This window comes from Amblyomma mixtum, chromosome 8, assembly GCF_055824585.1.
Source record: "Amblyomma mixtum isolate Tamu chromosome 8, ASM5582458v1, whole genome shotgun sequence".
Lineage (NCBI taxonomy): Eukaryota > Metazoa > Arthropoda > Arachnida > Ixodida > Ixodidae > Amblyomma > Amblyomma mixtum.
In genome coordinates this window covers 71,505,715-71,520,579 of record NC_143019.1, presented here as the reverse complement: position 1 = coordinate 71,520,579, position 14,865 = coordinate 71,505,715, and the positions used below count along the sequence as shown (strand labels likewise).

At 44.7% G+C, this 14,865-nt stretch overlaps 1 protein-coding gene and 1 pseudogene across 6 annotated transcripts in view; both read right to left on the bottom strand.

The window, feature by feature from the left end:
• Nucleotides 1–297: 297 nt before the first annotated feature.
• LOC149332923 (protein max-like) overlaps nt 298–14,865 on the bottom strand; it is a 35,453-nt gene continuing 20,885 nt past the window's right edge. For 5 of the 6 annotated variants that reach the window (XM_089558466.1, XM_089558467.1, XM_089558470.1 and 2 more), the window contains one exon: nt 298–2,880. In XM_089558466.1, coding sequence (XP_089414592.1) covers nt 2,660–2,880 — 221 coding nt within the window. In that variant the 3' untranslated portion in view covers nt 298–2,659. The remainder of the gene's footprint in view (nt 2,881–14,865) is intronic. The other variant, XM_089558468.1, reaches the window with a different exon arrangement.
• On the bottom strand, nt 14,110–14,832 carry LOC149332925 (uncharacterized; annotated as a pseudogene).

The window sequence follows — 14,865 nt, the reverse complement described above, 5'->3', positions numbered from 1 at the left end:
TAACCCTGTCATTTGCCAGATGTGGCCAAAAACTTCCAACAAACTTCTTAATCTCATCCCTCCTCTCTAATCCAATCTAATCTGGCCTCTAATTATGGCACCAATCAAGAAAATTAAGTGCTCGCACACAATGCTTCACTTGGTTTATAGCCACAAACCCATGTGCTTAGTTTATAGCACGACTTCAACCCACACGCACGTCAAGCTCTTCTGCCTGGCGAACTGCATAACCTTCATACGTCCAGCAGGCAACCTGCATGAACAGTTTCAGGACTGGAAACACATACGAGAGCAGGATATGTACAGACCACAATTTATTGGCTCAAGGAAATAGACACGCACACTAACACATGGTGCATCGCATGATTTAAAAGTCTGCTAAAAAAAAAAACTCACGATGCTTGAATGAATGGTGTCAAGGGTAGTCAGTACTGGCATTTGCTTGTGCTTGCAGGAAGGCAGTGAAAAAAATAGTGGGAGGCTGCACCCACAAATAAATTCTATTAAAGAACTGTGAAGTCTGACTTGCACCACCTCATACAAGGCAGACTAGTGTTTCTGCATGAAAACAATTATCATGGGGTGCTATGTGGAAAGGCCTCTAACAACTTTATTCCAATAGCTCCCTCATCCATTAGCATTACTAAATTGATATTGCTTAGGAGAGCAACACAACGATCGAGTTGAGGTCACGACGAACTCTGCACTTGTGTGAGACAGCAAGTATACAAAGCTTTGGTCAAAGTGCGGTCTTTTGTTGCACACGTGTAACCGCTTCCGCCAAGCAGTACCAACTAAAAAAAAAAAAATCAATTGACAATTGAGTTGTACCTACACTCGATCTCAGTCACGGAAAAGAATGGTCAGGTGGGAGAGGTGTGGCACAGACGGGCCCTGCTATTCCAGGAAAAAGCTTTCGTATGCCTAACGCAGGTTTTGCATATCAGCGCATTTGACACCCAAGTCATTACACCTTAAAAGCAAAAAACGAGAAAAAGAACCTGACCTCGCAGGGCCAAACACTGGACCTTAACAAATGCTTTGATCAGTTCAATGTCAAGCAGACTGCACACAGTTCAAAAAATAAATACAACAAAACGCAAAGTCCCCAGTCCAGTCTTTGCATAAGCAAGGCTTGCATTGCTCGTGATGTCCTGCTAGTTCGACACAGCCTTTTAGAGTATGAAACATGAAACTTCACAAACAGCCAAGTTCGCTCGACACAGCCAGGAGAAACAACCAAAACTTCACTTCCACATATTCTACACACAGGGGAAAAGCTCCACTCACAGTAACTCTTCTGCAAGCTACAGCACAAGTGCCAAGAACTTTCCCGGAAAACTTTGAACTTCCAAGCACACTCAAGTCTTCTTGCCACGCAAAAAAACTGCCAACCATGTAAGGAATGTGGCCTGACAAAACCAATGCGACACCTTGCAACACTGAAGAAACAAGCAACATTTGGAGACACACACACTGGCATCACCGGCCAAGAAAACGCCACCTGCTGAAGACACACCTCAAGCCAGGGCTCAACTCCGACCACACGTGTGGCCACAGCAGCCCCAAGCCAAAACAAGCAGGAAGTCCCCAGATGCTTTCAATCACCACTTCCATTAAGTGCCAAGCCTGACTCGTTCACCTCACTATCTATCCTGCCAAGCGCTACTCACAGAAAATGTCTGAAAACAAGCATTGCGGGAAGTAACCTTCCCCACAGGTAACACACTTATCAAAAGGCTACTACACCAAAAGGATGAGCCGGAGTCACAAACACCATCCCTCCCTGGGTGGTCCGCGAGCATCAGTCAACCGGGGCGCGGCACTGAAGCTTCGAACAAGCAGAGGTCAATCCGACTACCGTGATGTAACTGTAAGAAGCAAGAGCGGCAAGGACAGCAAAGGCAAGGAGCCAAAGGCAAGGACACAGAGAGGAAGACAGCACGGGCATCAGCTGTCGCCGACACCCATCTCGTCTACTTTTCTGCCTCCTTGAATTCGGTTCGTACTGCAACTCTTGCTTCTTAGAGGAACGACACGCTCAACCGCATGCAATGCCTCAACTGAGCCGAGGAACCAGGAACAGCTTCGGGTGCTCCACTGAGCCCCCAGAACCCATCCCAGAGAAGGAGAGATCAGGGTGCAGGCCATCCCCGTTCGCTTCACAAGGTCGCAAAAGACAATTCCGCAGAGCGGCTTCAAGCCGACAGCAGCCAGGCATTTATAGTAGGCCAGGGCAGGAGGTAGGCGGAGCCCATCTTCTGAGCAGCAGCGGAAGGTAGGTGCTCAGTCACCTGCCACAACCGTTCTTCCTGCCTGCTTAATACAGGTACAAGTATGAAAAGCCACACAACACTGGCACGATGGGGACGGTGGGGGGCCAGGAGAAAGAATCGTGGGTGAGATATAAATAACGTCTAAAAACTTTGTCAAACCTTCCCCAAAAGCGCCCACGTCCGTACAGAGCGTCTACTCAGCCCCCAGTCTTTGAGGAAGCGAGAAACAACGAGATTTACAAAAAAAAAAAAAGAGCATGTGGGGCAAGCGGGAGGGTCTCGGGCTCCGCGTCATCGCAGTTGCATCCAGGCCAGAGCTTCTCGCTCGACGCTTGCTCAACGTGGAAGAAGAGCTACTCCGACGGAACAGCAGCGCCTTTCCTCTAGAGGTCCATGGGCGTCGACCCGGGGCTGGACTTCTTTTTCCGGGAACCCCTGGAAGAGTTGTCGGTGTCTTCGGAACTCTCGGAGCCAGAGCCCCCGTCAAAGGCAGAGATGGAGTCCCCCTTGATGTTCATGGTGTCGAGCACAGAGCCGGTCGAGTATCCCCCACCGCTGGCCACCTTGGTCTTCTCCAGCGCACGAACTGAAACGCAGAGAGAAACTGTCACCGAGACAGTACACATCGCAAAGTCAGCAACTGTGGAAATGACTGCAGACAGCACGACGCAAATCACAGCTGCCAATCGACTTCCCAGATGCCAAAAATTCGGACAAGCGCGAACAGCTGCACGGAATCATTCGCGTCACCCTACAGTTATCGGTGGGACCAGTTTTCTCAGACTGCTTCAAATTATTTATTTATTTTATTTATGTACATACTGCAGACCATGGTTAGGTCCAAGCAGGACGGGCACTGTACAGACTGAGTACATCAGAAAAATCACATGGGAACAAAAAGTCACATGGCGAAAGAAAATAAAAAGAAACATGCATACAATTACAAAGCATGGCTGATGTCAAATATGTCAGTGTTGGTCCGTGTGGGGCAGAGAGTTCCAGTCCACTATTGTGCGCGGAAAAAAAGAAAATTTGAACAGATTTGTGCGTGCGAAATATGGTGCTAACAGGCTGGTGTGATAGTGGCGTGTGCTTCTTGCGGGCTGAAGGAAAAGATATAATGACGGGTCAAGTCCCAACTTACGGTTGAGCAAGAGGGAAAGAAAATCTAAACGAGTACCTTGTCGACGACACTCAAGGCGGGGAATGCCATGACATTGCATTATTTCGGAGGGTGAATCAGATTCGGAAAATTTAGAGAACACAAACCTAACTGCCTTCCTTTGTATTTTTTCAATCTTCTTTATGTTGGATGCCGTATGCGGATCCCAGACTACACACGCGTATTCGAGTTTTGGCCTGATCAAAGATAGATAACTAAGAAGCTCCAAATATTCCACTTTATCCCTTCCAAGCTCGAAAAATACAGCTACACAGCTGGAACTTCGCCTCGAGAACATAAATCTGCACACCTACAAGCACAACATATGACATAAGAACCGTAGTTTGAATGCAAGCGTTAGCAATTTCCTGCTCAACCAACCCAATACGGCAAGGCAGGAAAGGAGAACGCGAGGTGACGGAACAGGCACAATGAAATTAGGCATGCCGGATGGCAATAACTCTTTCACAAAGAAGGCAATACGCATCTTCAGAGAAAACCCAACGCTGCCATCTTAAACGAGCCAAGAGGAACCTCTTGGATGCCTCCTATCTACACTCTGCCAACATATTCAGTCTGCTTCCACACAAGCATTAGGAAGAAAAAGAGTGCCCATCGTGCGGAAGATTTACAGTATCTTTTCCAGTTAGATAGACAGCGATATGCAACGGTGCCTTGAAAGCCATGCATTCAGCACTAACACGCACGGATTTCTGATTTCCACTGTTGCTCATAAATCCAATATACTGTAGCGCAGCAAAAGACGAGGACACAAGAGACGAGAGACGAACAACACGAGCGCCTTCGTCTCTCGTCTCTTGTGTCCTCGTCTTTTGCTGCGCTACAGTATATTGGAACTATGTACCAACAAGCCCAAAAAGCCATGCTCATAAATGCACAACATTTCAGGTTACTTCCCTCATGCACAAGCTTTCTTTCCGAGGAAATTTATGCAACCGAAGTTGTCAAAAGTATTTAATTAAATCTAAGTGCTGCAGGTATTTTCTGCACGGCTTACATGATCCGGTCTGGGAGCGCCTCACGCAAAGCCACAGCACAACTCGTGCTTTTGCGAAAAAGGGTTGCCTGGTTTGACCAGAACAAAAAGAAAGGACACCCATCGAACATAATTTACTGGTGCTGGCTTTTGCAGTGTTCATACAATCATAGGCATGCAATTAGTAGTTGATGCTGGTTCCTGGTGACAAAGAATGCTCACCATGAGTCTTAGTCTAAACTGCACAAAAGAATGTTCTTAGTATTCACGAGGGGAAAAAGTTTAGCTGGTGGGAGTAAGACAATTCCATGGGCTGAAGGCTGCCGAGTACTCAATTTAGCCCCGTCCTGAACTACGCACGATGGCGAGCAACAGATATGTTCCCCCAGACTATGCAGAACCTTAGAAGGCTGCATACCTTCCTCAGTAGCAATGCAGCCATGGCAAGTGTTGGGTTATCAGTGTTCCCTTGTTAGATATTACTCTCGTGAGGGGTATCAAGAGTTTCCACTGTGAGTTTTTAACACAGGGGGTTCAAGCAAGTACAATAACGATAGGCAAGGTGGTGGTTGAGGCTCCCGAAGTCCCAATTAGCAATGTAGCATGAATAAGCTTGCACTGTCCTCCACAAAAAGAGCAATGGGAAGTGTCAGGACGTACTGTGCCTTTGCTTTACAGTCTGCAGCTAGTGTCTCCAAACAATTACCAGCCAAAAATTGAAATTAAAGCGCAACTACCACTCCATAGCATGGAAGGCAAGACTGCTGCGTAACAACCGGATCTTACATTCTACAGCTGAGGCATCCAGCATCGTTTCCAATGTAGCAAGCCTACACATCAAACTATGTGCAGAAAAGAAAAAAAGAGCGCATTTCCTTTCCCCACTAGCAGGTGCCCGAGCAATAAATTTGCCGTCCACAAAAGCGCACTTAGGCAGAAGCCAGAGAATATAGAAAAGCAGCTCTACGTAGACTACTCACAGGAAGACTGTACCAAAACGTGTTCAGCCTATAAGCCCATACCACTGCCCTATAGGCACTCTCAATACTTATTGAAATCGATCTCCACAGAAGTTTCCACCAGCATGACTGAGTGTTTAAAATATTTTCATGGTATTGTTAAATCATCCCGCTTTGCTTCACTGTCTGAGTATTTGCATTTTTCAGCATCTTCATCTACAAGGAGCTACCACCCATTGAATGTAACACCCATTCACGCACGCACTGATGTGTTCAAATTTAGTTTTTTTCCTCGTGTTATCGAACGATGGAATTCTTTACCGGTGATATACGCTCCCTGGAACCAAATCTATTTTTCAATGTTCTTGCAAATCTGTGATTAGTCTGTTGCATTTCTGTTCTGTATTTTAATGGTGTTCACTTCTGAATATGTTGTCCCTCTCTGCCTTTTTTTTTTCTTCCTCCCACTCCTGCAATAGCCCCATCGGGGCTGCAGTATATGTAAATAAATAAATAAAATAAATAAAGATGCTGCTAAATGGTTTATATCAATGCGCACTAGGAAGCCACTATGCAGTAAATCAAATGGAGCCAAATGTGTCTCCAACCATCAAAACATAGATGTCAGGCAAAAACCTTGAGCAGCTATGGCCAATGCTAGCCAAATCCACAGCTACTTTCAAAGCACATTCTCTGGCATTTCTGTGGTCGTGCGATTCGCTTGAGCCTTGAGCACATTTTCTGGCTCTTTGTATGCAAGTCACAAAAGGAAACATGATGTTGCTCCTTCATTCATCATCACAGCAGTGCCAGTTGTGTGAGATGATGGCACAGTGCTAGCAACCACACCAATGGGCTTCAAACACTGCACACAGTCTTTGTCCATAGCATCAATGGACCAAGGACTTTGTATCTATGCCTTTGTAGAGCTGGGTTTTATTATGCTTTCAAGTTGAATTCCATGACAGACTTTGTAATTTCATTTCATTTAATTGGCTTTTCATCTCATTGCACAGTGAGGATCAGAGCATCAATGCTTGCCTTCTGCACTGCTTGGAAAGCTCAACCACACAAAGAGTGTCAAGAGGATTCGGCTCAGTAGTACTTGGATGTGGCTGCATGGCAGTACCCAATCAGTGCAGAGTTCAATGGAGATCAGAAGTGCCCATGGGGCAGCTGCGCATTGAGCACGATCTTGGTGTAATAAAATTTGTGTAGGACAGACAATCCATATAACACAACAGGAACTGTCCAATTAGTATTCAATCAATGAACACTCCCTAAATTTGAGTTGTATGCCTGTTACACAGGTGGTCCTAGCATTTGCATAGCGCGCAGACACCTTTGTGTTCTGCCTCTATGATAAAGATTCAGCTGCAACAGCTGGGTATGGCCCCACGACATAAGCTTGGCAGATGAATGCCGAAGTCGCTAAGCCTCTTCAACGAGTACCTCACTGAAGGGGCTCAAGACTGGCACTCAAGACTGGAGACTCAAGCAAAGATTGCAAGACTGCAATGGTCCCCCACATAGAGAAACTATACTACTGTTTAAGGCTGCCATCTACCTTTTAACCTGCAATATCACTACCCTGGCTAACACAGACACAAATATAGTCAAACCTCATTATGACGAACACTGATACAGTGAATTATCGGATATAACGAAGTAAAAGAAAAATATGGCTGGCCAAGCTTTATTTCTATGAGAGTTCTACCTCTATAACGAAACGAAAAATGCAAAATTTGACACTGTATTGGTTATAACGAAGCAGTTTTTGTATTCACATGGCTCAAAGTAGTAGTGTTTTTTTTATTTTGCATTGAATATGGAAGGTAAAATAATATTTCCTAGCCCCGGCATCTGCTATCGCGGCTGGAAGCACCTGAGCTGGGGCAGCGGAAATAAAGGATAGCAGGCAGTGTGTAGGAGTGAAAAGAAAGAGGGGGGGGGGGGGGGGGGGATAGTAGAAAGGACAGGGGGAGGGGTACACTGACAATAAATCTATTTGCATGTATACATGATAAATATAAATATATACAGGTCGCACGCGCATGAAGGTGTGGTAGGACACAGTACAAACACACGCGCACGACACAAAGCACAAAAACAGCTGGAGTGGGGGCGTCCAGCTGTTCATCGTCCGAGGCAGCACACGCGGAGTGTTCGGTCACTGCTCAAAATGCACAAAGTAGAAAAAAATTTCAAAACACGCTAAATTTTGATCTTTTGAATCACCCACACCCAAAATATGTTTGAATCACCCGCGTTTCCGCATGCCATGTCATCTAGGGAGAGCGAATGAATCTAGTATTAACAGCTGCCTAGCTATCTCTGCAGTCTATTCTGTTGATGCCGTCGCGGAACGCGTCGAAATGTAAAGCAGTTTCACTTGAAACAAAGATAAAACTATTCAGGGCGGTTGACAGCGGGCGCAAGGAAAAGACATTGCCGCGGACTTCGGTGTTGCACCTAGCACTCTATCAACCATCTTGAGCGCAAGGCAGAAGATTGCAAACAATTGCACTCTGCAGGCACCATGAAGAATGACAGGAGCAGTGTAAGGCTTTGTCACCACCACCAGGAAGTTGAAGATGCCTTGTTTGCATGGTTCAAGGTCCTTAGAGTGTGTAACCTGCCTGTGCCTGGTGCAGTCTTGAAGTTCAGAATGGCACAAAAGACACACACACAGGAAAAATAGGGGATGACACAAAGAGCGCCTCTTTAGGCGCTCTTTGTGTCATCCCCTATTTTTCCTGTGTGTGTGTCTTTTGCGCCATTCTGAACTTCAATCATGAACCAACTAGCCCCAAAGCAAGTTCTTCTGCTGGTGCAGTCTTTCAAATGGAGGCGAGAAGTCTCACTTGCGTCTTAGGCCGCAGTGACTTTCATACAAGCAGTGGCTGGCTGCAGCGATTTAATGACCGCCATCAGATTGTTTGCCACGCCTTGTCTCGTGAAGAAGCAGCCGTTGGCGCCAATAACTGCGAGAAGTGGGCAGAAAGCTTCCGCGTGCAACTGGAAGGCAAGCGGACAATTTCGGCAAGACGACATGGCGTCAACTGGTGGTTCCAAACTTTCCGTTTGGAATTCATCTGTGCAGACAACAACTTGGCTGTGGCGCCCGAACTGACCGACCAAGAAAGTCTCGGTCAGGTGCTTTATACACATGATGCTACAAATAGCGATGAATGTGAAGAAGGCAAAGAGTGAGCTCTCAGCAGTGCTAAGGCCGCCAACATGGCCAGGAAACTGAGACGGTACCTTGAGAACCTACCTGTGGCCAAATCAGCCGACATCGGGAAAGCGCTGCACTGTGTTGATTTCGTCGAGAAATTTAGCATGTCAAATAGTGTGAATTGCTACCAAACGAAGATTACATCGTTTCTTTAAATAAATCAGTTTTTGCACCCAGCCAGCATCCCGATTTGTGAGTTCACTTTTGCTTTGCAGTATGAAATGCAAGGTGAGGTTTCACATGCTTATACCACGCGCTAAATTCAAAAACAGTGCATTTTTTAACCCTGTGCCCTTTACTTGGGTTTATTAAAAGATCATATCTGCGGGAATTTTCTTGCATACTTTTATAACGAATATAGGATATAACGAACGAATGTCCATGCAAAATGCGACTTCGTTATAACGAGGTTTGACTGTACAGGCTTCACTCAGTAGCTGCATGTAACTGCATGTGCACATGAAGCAGCACCAGAAGTACCCCAACCAAGTGTTGAAACCAACAACACAGTTACTTCGTTTCTTTGGCCACGTAATCTGCTAAAGCACAACTTCTCTCAAGTTCTAATCGATTAAAAGTTTTACAAAAAATAAGTTGCAACTAAGATGAGACTAGCAATCCAGGTTTTTTCAGCATTAAAAGATGGGTGGAACTGAAAGTGAGGACTACAGAGCTTTTTACTTGTTAGGCTGTGTTGCCCCTACTTTTTCCTCTCCTCCATCCTTTCAATGAAAGAATGAACCATGGGCCATGATTAATTAAAGGGCCACTGGTCATTAAGACTAACTTTATTGTTTAAGGACAAACCACGATTAAATTGTGCAGTATTCTGCAGTTTTCCAAGCCTATTTCAAATATGTAATTCTCTTTGAGACATATCAACTAGTTCTCAGGACAAAGAAATCATTTTCTACTGTTTGCGGCCAAAAGGTGATAAAATGGCCCGGTAAAAAATTATTTCTAGAGTGCAATAGATGGCCAAATCAGTGCAGAAATATAATGTTGGAAGTGGATTTCTGACACAGCCATTTTTAGATATTTCACACCCCAGTGAATTGTGGTCTGTGCAGCCACCAAGCAGTTGTATATAAAACAACAAAATTATCCAAGCAAAAATTTGAAAGTTGGGCCCCTAACATTGTATAGAAATGACATTGTGCTCCACATTGAAAAATAAAATTAGATATAAATCTAGCTGCTCTTGATGCAGAGACACTGAGACCGCAAAACAGCATTGGGTAGGAAATTTGTGTTTGACAAAATCAAAAAATAAGGATGTCATACCCCAAACCGTTTTCATCACTGAAGTTAAGATGGAAACATCGGGAATAACGTTATCTTTCTCCGCCAATACCAAATATGCAGCTTACTTTCATGTAAAACAAACCCTTCCTTTGTTTCTAACAAAGCCTGGTAAAATACAGCACGCAATGTGCATTATGCCAAACCACTTCATTCCTTCAAAGAAATGCCACCCTGCACAACCTAACAACTCTGAAGCACTAGGTAAGCAATCATCCAACTTTTTGTATATGGTGATATCACTTGCATATAGTGGCATCACTTCCCCATTTCGCTGGGATTCCCACTGAGTGCCAAAACCTTTGCACATTTACTGTAGCATACTGAAGGCAAAATTTCACTGTGATGCCGTATTCCTATGCACTACTAAATCTGAAGTATTTCTGCACCAAGTATGGCATGGTGACTTCGAAGTGTCACCTATCGTAACATAAACAACCGTGTAACAGCCACTTTTCCCGGCTCGCGTTATCAGACCCTAGCACCAGTCACTGCTAGTCGCACGACACCACTAACTAGTCGCACGACACCACCCGTCACATGACAACCCGACACACGACAACCCGACACTCACACGACACCCGATCTACATCACCACATGCAATTGAAAAGGCCAGGTTTCCGCCCGCACCCCTCACTCGCTCGTAGACGTGGCCAATACTCGCTCGTAGACGTGGTCAAGCCTTGTTATAACGAAACGGTTAACTACGAAATAATGGATATAATAACAAAGCAATGACGATTCCCTTAGAAGCTCTTCTGTCAGCTTTTTCTCGCAATTCATTTGAGCTAATCGCAGCCAATGAAAGCTTCAAAGATTCACGTTCGATGCCACCCAACTGTACACCCACAAGCCAGTTCACAGTCCGATGCATCCTGATACAGACAGTTTCCTTTTCTACTGTTGCACTTATTGAAGATGGGATCCCTCGACTTTGACTTCTCAACTGTTCATGCCGGCAAAATTTTCAAAATGGCGGCACCTGTCCATGGCTGAAAGTGGAGGAAGATTCATGATAACTAGGGGTGTGCGAATATTCGAAATTTTCGAATACATTTCGAATATTATATTTTTAGTATTCGTATTCGACTCGAAATCCAAGTATTCGTGTTGTTCCGAATATTCGATCCAACGCGAATATTAGTATCTAGCCGAATATTTTATTGTGAGCACTGGCGTTTATTTCAGTCCGCAAGTCGTATCGACAGAGAAATAACATGGCGGCGCCCAGAGCAATGCGTAACATTGGGCCATAACTTAGCTGACTGCGCTGGTGAGCTTCTTTGTGGGTATAACTGCAAAGCTGCTATAGTCAGAGCTGTGCACGAAGTACCCCGCAATACCTGCCACTTCAGTGCCAAGTGAGAGGGCATTTTCTGTGGCTGGAGGAGTCGTTTCAGCCAGAAGGGAACTACTACTGCCTGACCATGTGGAGCAGCTCGTTTTCCTTTACAACACTTTATGTTCATCCCAGCAGCGCGCTTTTGTGCTTATGGCAAGCTAGCCTTAATCAATGCTGTGTACTAGCCATCTTCTCTGATATTTCCACTTTTCTAAGAATAATGTTCGAGACTTTGATACTTTTTGTACAGCCACACACACCTTTTCCGCTCATTTCATCACTGATAGTTGAACTGTGATGTTCTTTGGTGCTGAAGTAAATGTTTTGTAATGGTTAAATGTGTCTGTCCTTGATTATTCGATATTCAGAACCATGTATTCGTATTCGAAAAATTTCATATTCGCACACCCCTAATGATAACCAATAAGAAGCGCCGGTTTTGACAAGCGACACAGACAGCTGATCAAAAGGCTGCATCTCTGCTTTTATTTTTGGAGTTTCTCTCGTCGCTAAATCGAAAAAATAAAAGAAAAAGAGGTTCAGATTTGGCGGGAAAGACAGCCGAAGAGTAGCACTGAGTCCAACAGACCACATTATGGCTGCTGGTTATGAAATGCAAAGCCATATACAATGGGCATACTTTGGCGCATTTCCCCAGATTTTCTGCAGAGATAGTGTGCTTCTCCGAAAATTTCTCGAAAACTACACTACTCGCAGTCACCAAACTTCACCAGTAGGAGGAAAAGAGCCTCTCAAAACTGAATACGACAAAACTGCAAAATCTCTTGCTCGCAACGTAACTAGTGGAATTAGTGCCCAAACACTTATACGCCGACGTACACATTCTACTTGTGAAATCAGCTGGTGATACTTGTATTTCTTTGGTCTTTTCTAGCTTGCACAAGCTCCGTTTTCGGTGAGAGCAGTCTCTTTGCGATGAAAACGCAATACACGCTATCGATCTAAGCCTACTTCTGCTCATCCTCATCTTCCCTATGCTGTGAGGAATGCTACGCACACCTACCGGACTTCTGTGCAAAATGAGAGTAAGAACTCAGCATCTTCCAACTCCATGATTAAGTGTGCTCAAGACGGTGAATCGAAAGGGTTAACGCAGCCAGGTAGTTGGTCACCGACCAATACCTCGCGACGACTTCATGTCACTAATCTGCTCAGCCAATCAGAGGAACCATGGAAAATGACACCGTGAGACATGATGTTAGTTTACATGTAGCTTTCCATGAAGGCAGCCTTTACCATCAGCTATACTGTTCTGTGATGTGTATGGAATAAAGACTGTGCATTCACATCCTGTGTTCTCTATGAATATGAAATGTAATGAAAAGTAAATTGGTGTGCAGTGTGCAACACATTTCCACAGCTCGTGATATTCGGCCAAAATATGAGTCGGGTTTGTACAACATGTACAACACTTTACGAATCAGCACCCACATGCATTTTCTTTAGGAGCAGTGATAGTGCTCATATTACTATGTGCTGTTAAGGGGGGACACTGGTCTTAGAGCTATTTTCCTTATTTTAACGCCAATCTTGATGAAACCACATCACTTTGTTCAGTTTTTTATGCTCATTTCAAATATGCAACTTTTTTCACTCTCAGTCAATTAGTCCCTGAGATAATCAATATTAGTCATTCATTAGTACCTCCGTGTAGAAAAAATGGCAGCATAAAAAATTATTTCTAATGCATGGTAGCATAGTGCAATGAGCATAGTGCAATGATCGAAGCAGTTTTTTAATTTGACCCTTCTTAGCAATTTTACAGCACTTATAACACCATCATTCAAATTGTGCCAATCATGCCTCAATGAACTTTGCAAAATAAAAAAATTTTGAAGCCTAATTGAAGAATTATGTTTCGATCATTGCACTCGCTGCACTCTCAGCTTCCTTTAGCAAAAGAAAATACATCTCTACCTATCCTAGGTGCAGAGATATCGACGAACTAAAGCAGCCAGGTGTCTAAAATTTTCATTCTGAGAAAATGAGGAAAAACCAACCAGGCATAATTTATTCAAAATTTCATGAAGATACATACATATTTACACTTCCAAAGGGCTAATAAGCACCAGGCATGTAGTCCGGCTGCTTGGTCCAACTAGAATGGCGCTTTTCCAGCGACCGATGCATTTTTTCAGTAGAGGCACGCTTGCGTGTGGACTCAGCTGTTCGGCGCCTGTCTTATACCCGTGCCACACGGGCAGATTTAATGCCATTAAGTGCTTACTGCCTTAAGTTTTAATGGCATTCGTGCGGTGCCACACGCATAAATTTAATGGCATTAGCCTTACTGCCATTCGCGACCTATTGAGTTCGCAACAACTCATTCGCCCGTGCATTGTGTACTCTCGTTCCCATTTCACACGCAGAAATGCATGCAGCTTTGTTAGTAACAGCTTCCTAACCAGTAAGAAATGGTTAATTCTTAAGTTTCAGTCAGATGAGGCATCTATAGCGCATTTTCGATGCGAAGAGCGCCATTTTAACCAGCCTTATTGACAGGTACTGTCGACTTGTGTGCTGACATGCGAGTTTATAGCTACTTTTCCGACTTGTAAAGCAGGAACAGCCGAATTTTCAGGAAAATCGTTTTTACATTGCATTTGAACAACATTCCCGATATATTGTGCTCATTAGGAATGTTTATATTCAGATGTAACATTTGACTACCTTGCAAGCGTTATCGTCATCGTCACTTTCGATAATGGCATTAAATGTGGACGTGTAGCACCAACTCCGAAAATAATGGCATTAACAAACTTAAGGCCTTAAGCATTTACTGCCATTTCTTGTGCGCGTGTGGCACGGGTATTACTCAGCCATCCTCTCGATATTATGGAGGCCAGGGTTCATACTGAGCTCACTCAGGATTTGTGACGATGCCTTCAGGTTTCCTGCATTGAAGCATACAACAGCCTCCGCAACGGCTGCCTGAACAGTAAACAGTGAAGCATGGCGCTCCTTTGGTGCAAGCGACCATATTAGAGAGTGCAGGCTCTCACTATTATTCTGAGTTTTCCCACGAACGCACCGCTCCAGTAGCTTTCGGTCTGGCAAGCGCTCATATATTGGGAAAAGTGCTTTGCACACGTGGTGGCAAATTATACCTGTGCTTGGGAGCGGGCTCACCCTTGGCTGCAGCAGCGTTCTGGCGGCAATAAAAGTCTGGGCCTGTCGGGCACAGGGTGTGATTTGCCACACTATCATTTGATGTTGCATGCTAATATGTGGCCATCACGGCCTTGTGCATGGCCCCAATATCTCCAGCATGGGATTTCAGGGCCCAGCTGTAATAGGATGTCAACCTAGTGATAAGGTCGCCAGTTAACTTTCCCTTGCCACTAAGGCTCTCTTTTCCACTGCCTTTATGCTTGGTGATTGCATTGTGCAGGGCCGTGCCCATTCGCTTCTGCACATGGTTCGTGCAGTCCTCTTTCCGAATTTTTTATAAAGCCGTACACACGATTCTTGCAATGCAAGAAATGTGCGGCTATTGCCATCCGAAAGCATAGTCGTATATCTAAGGTCATGCATTAAGTTCCCCTCCCTTGTTCATTTTTGTGATCG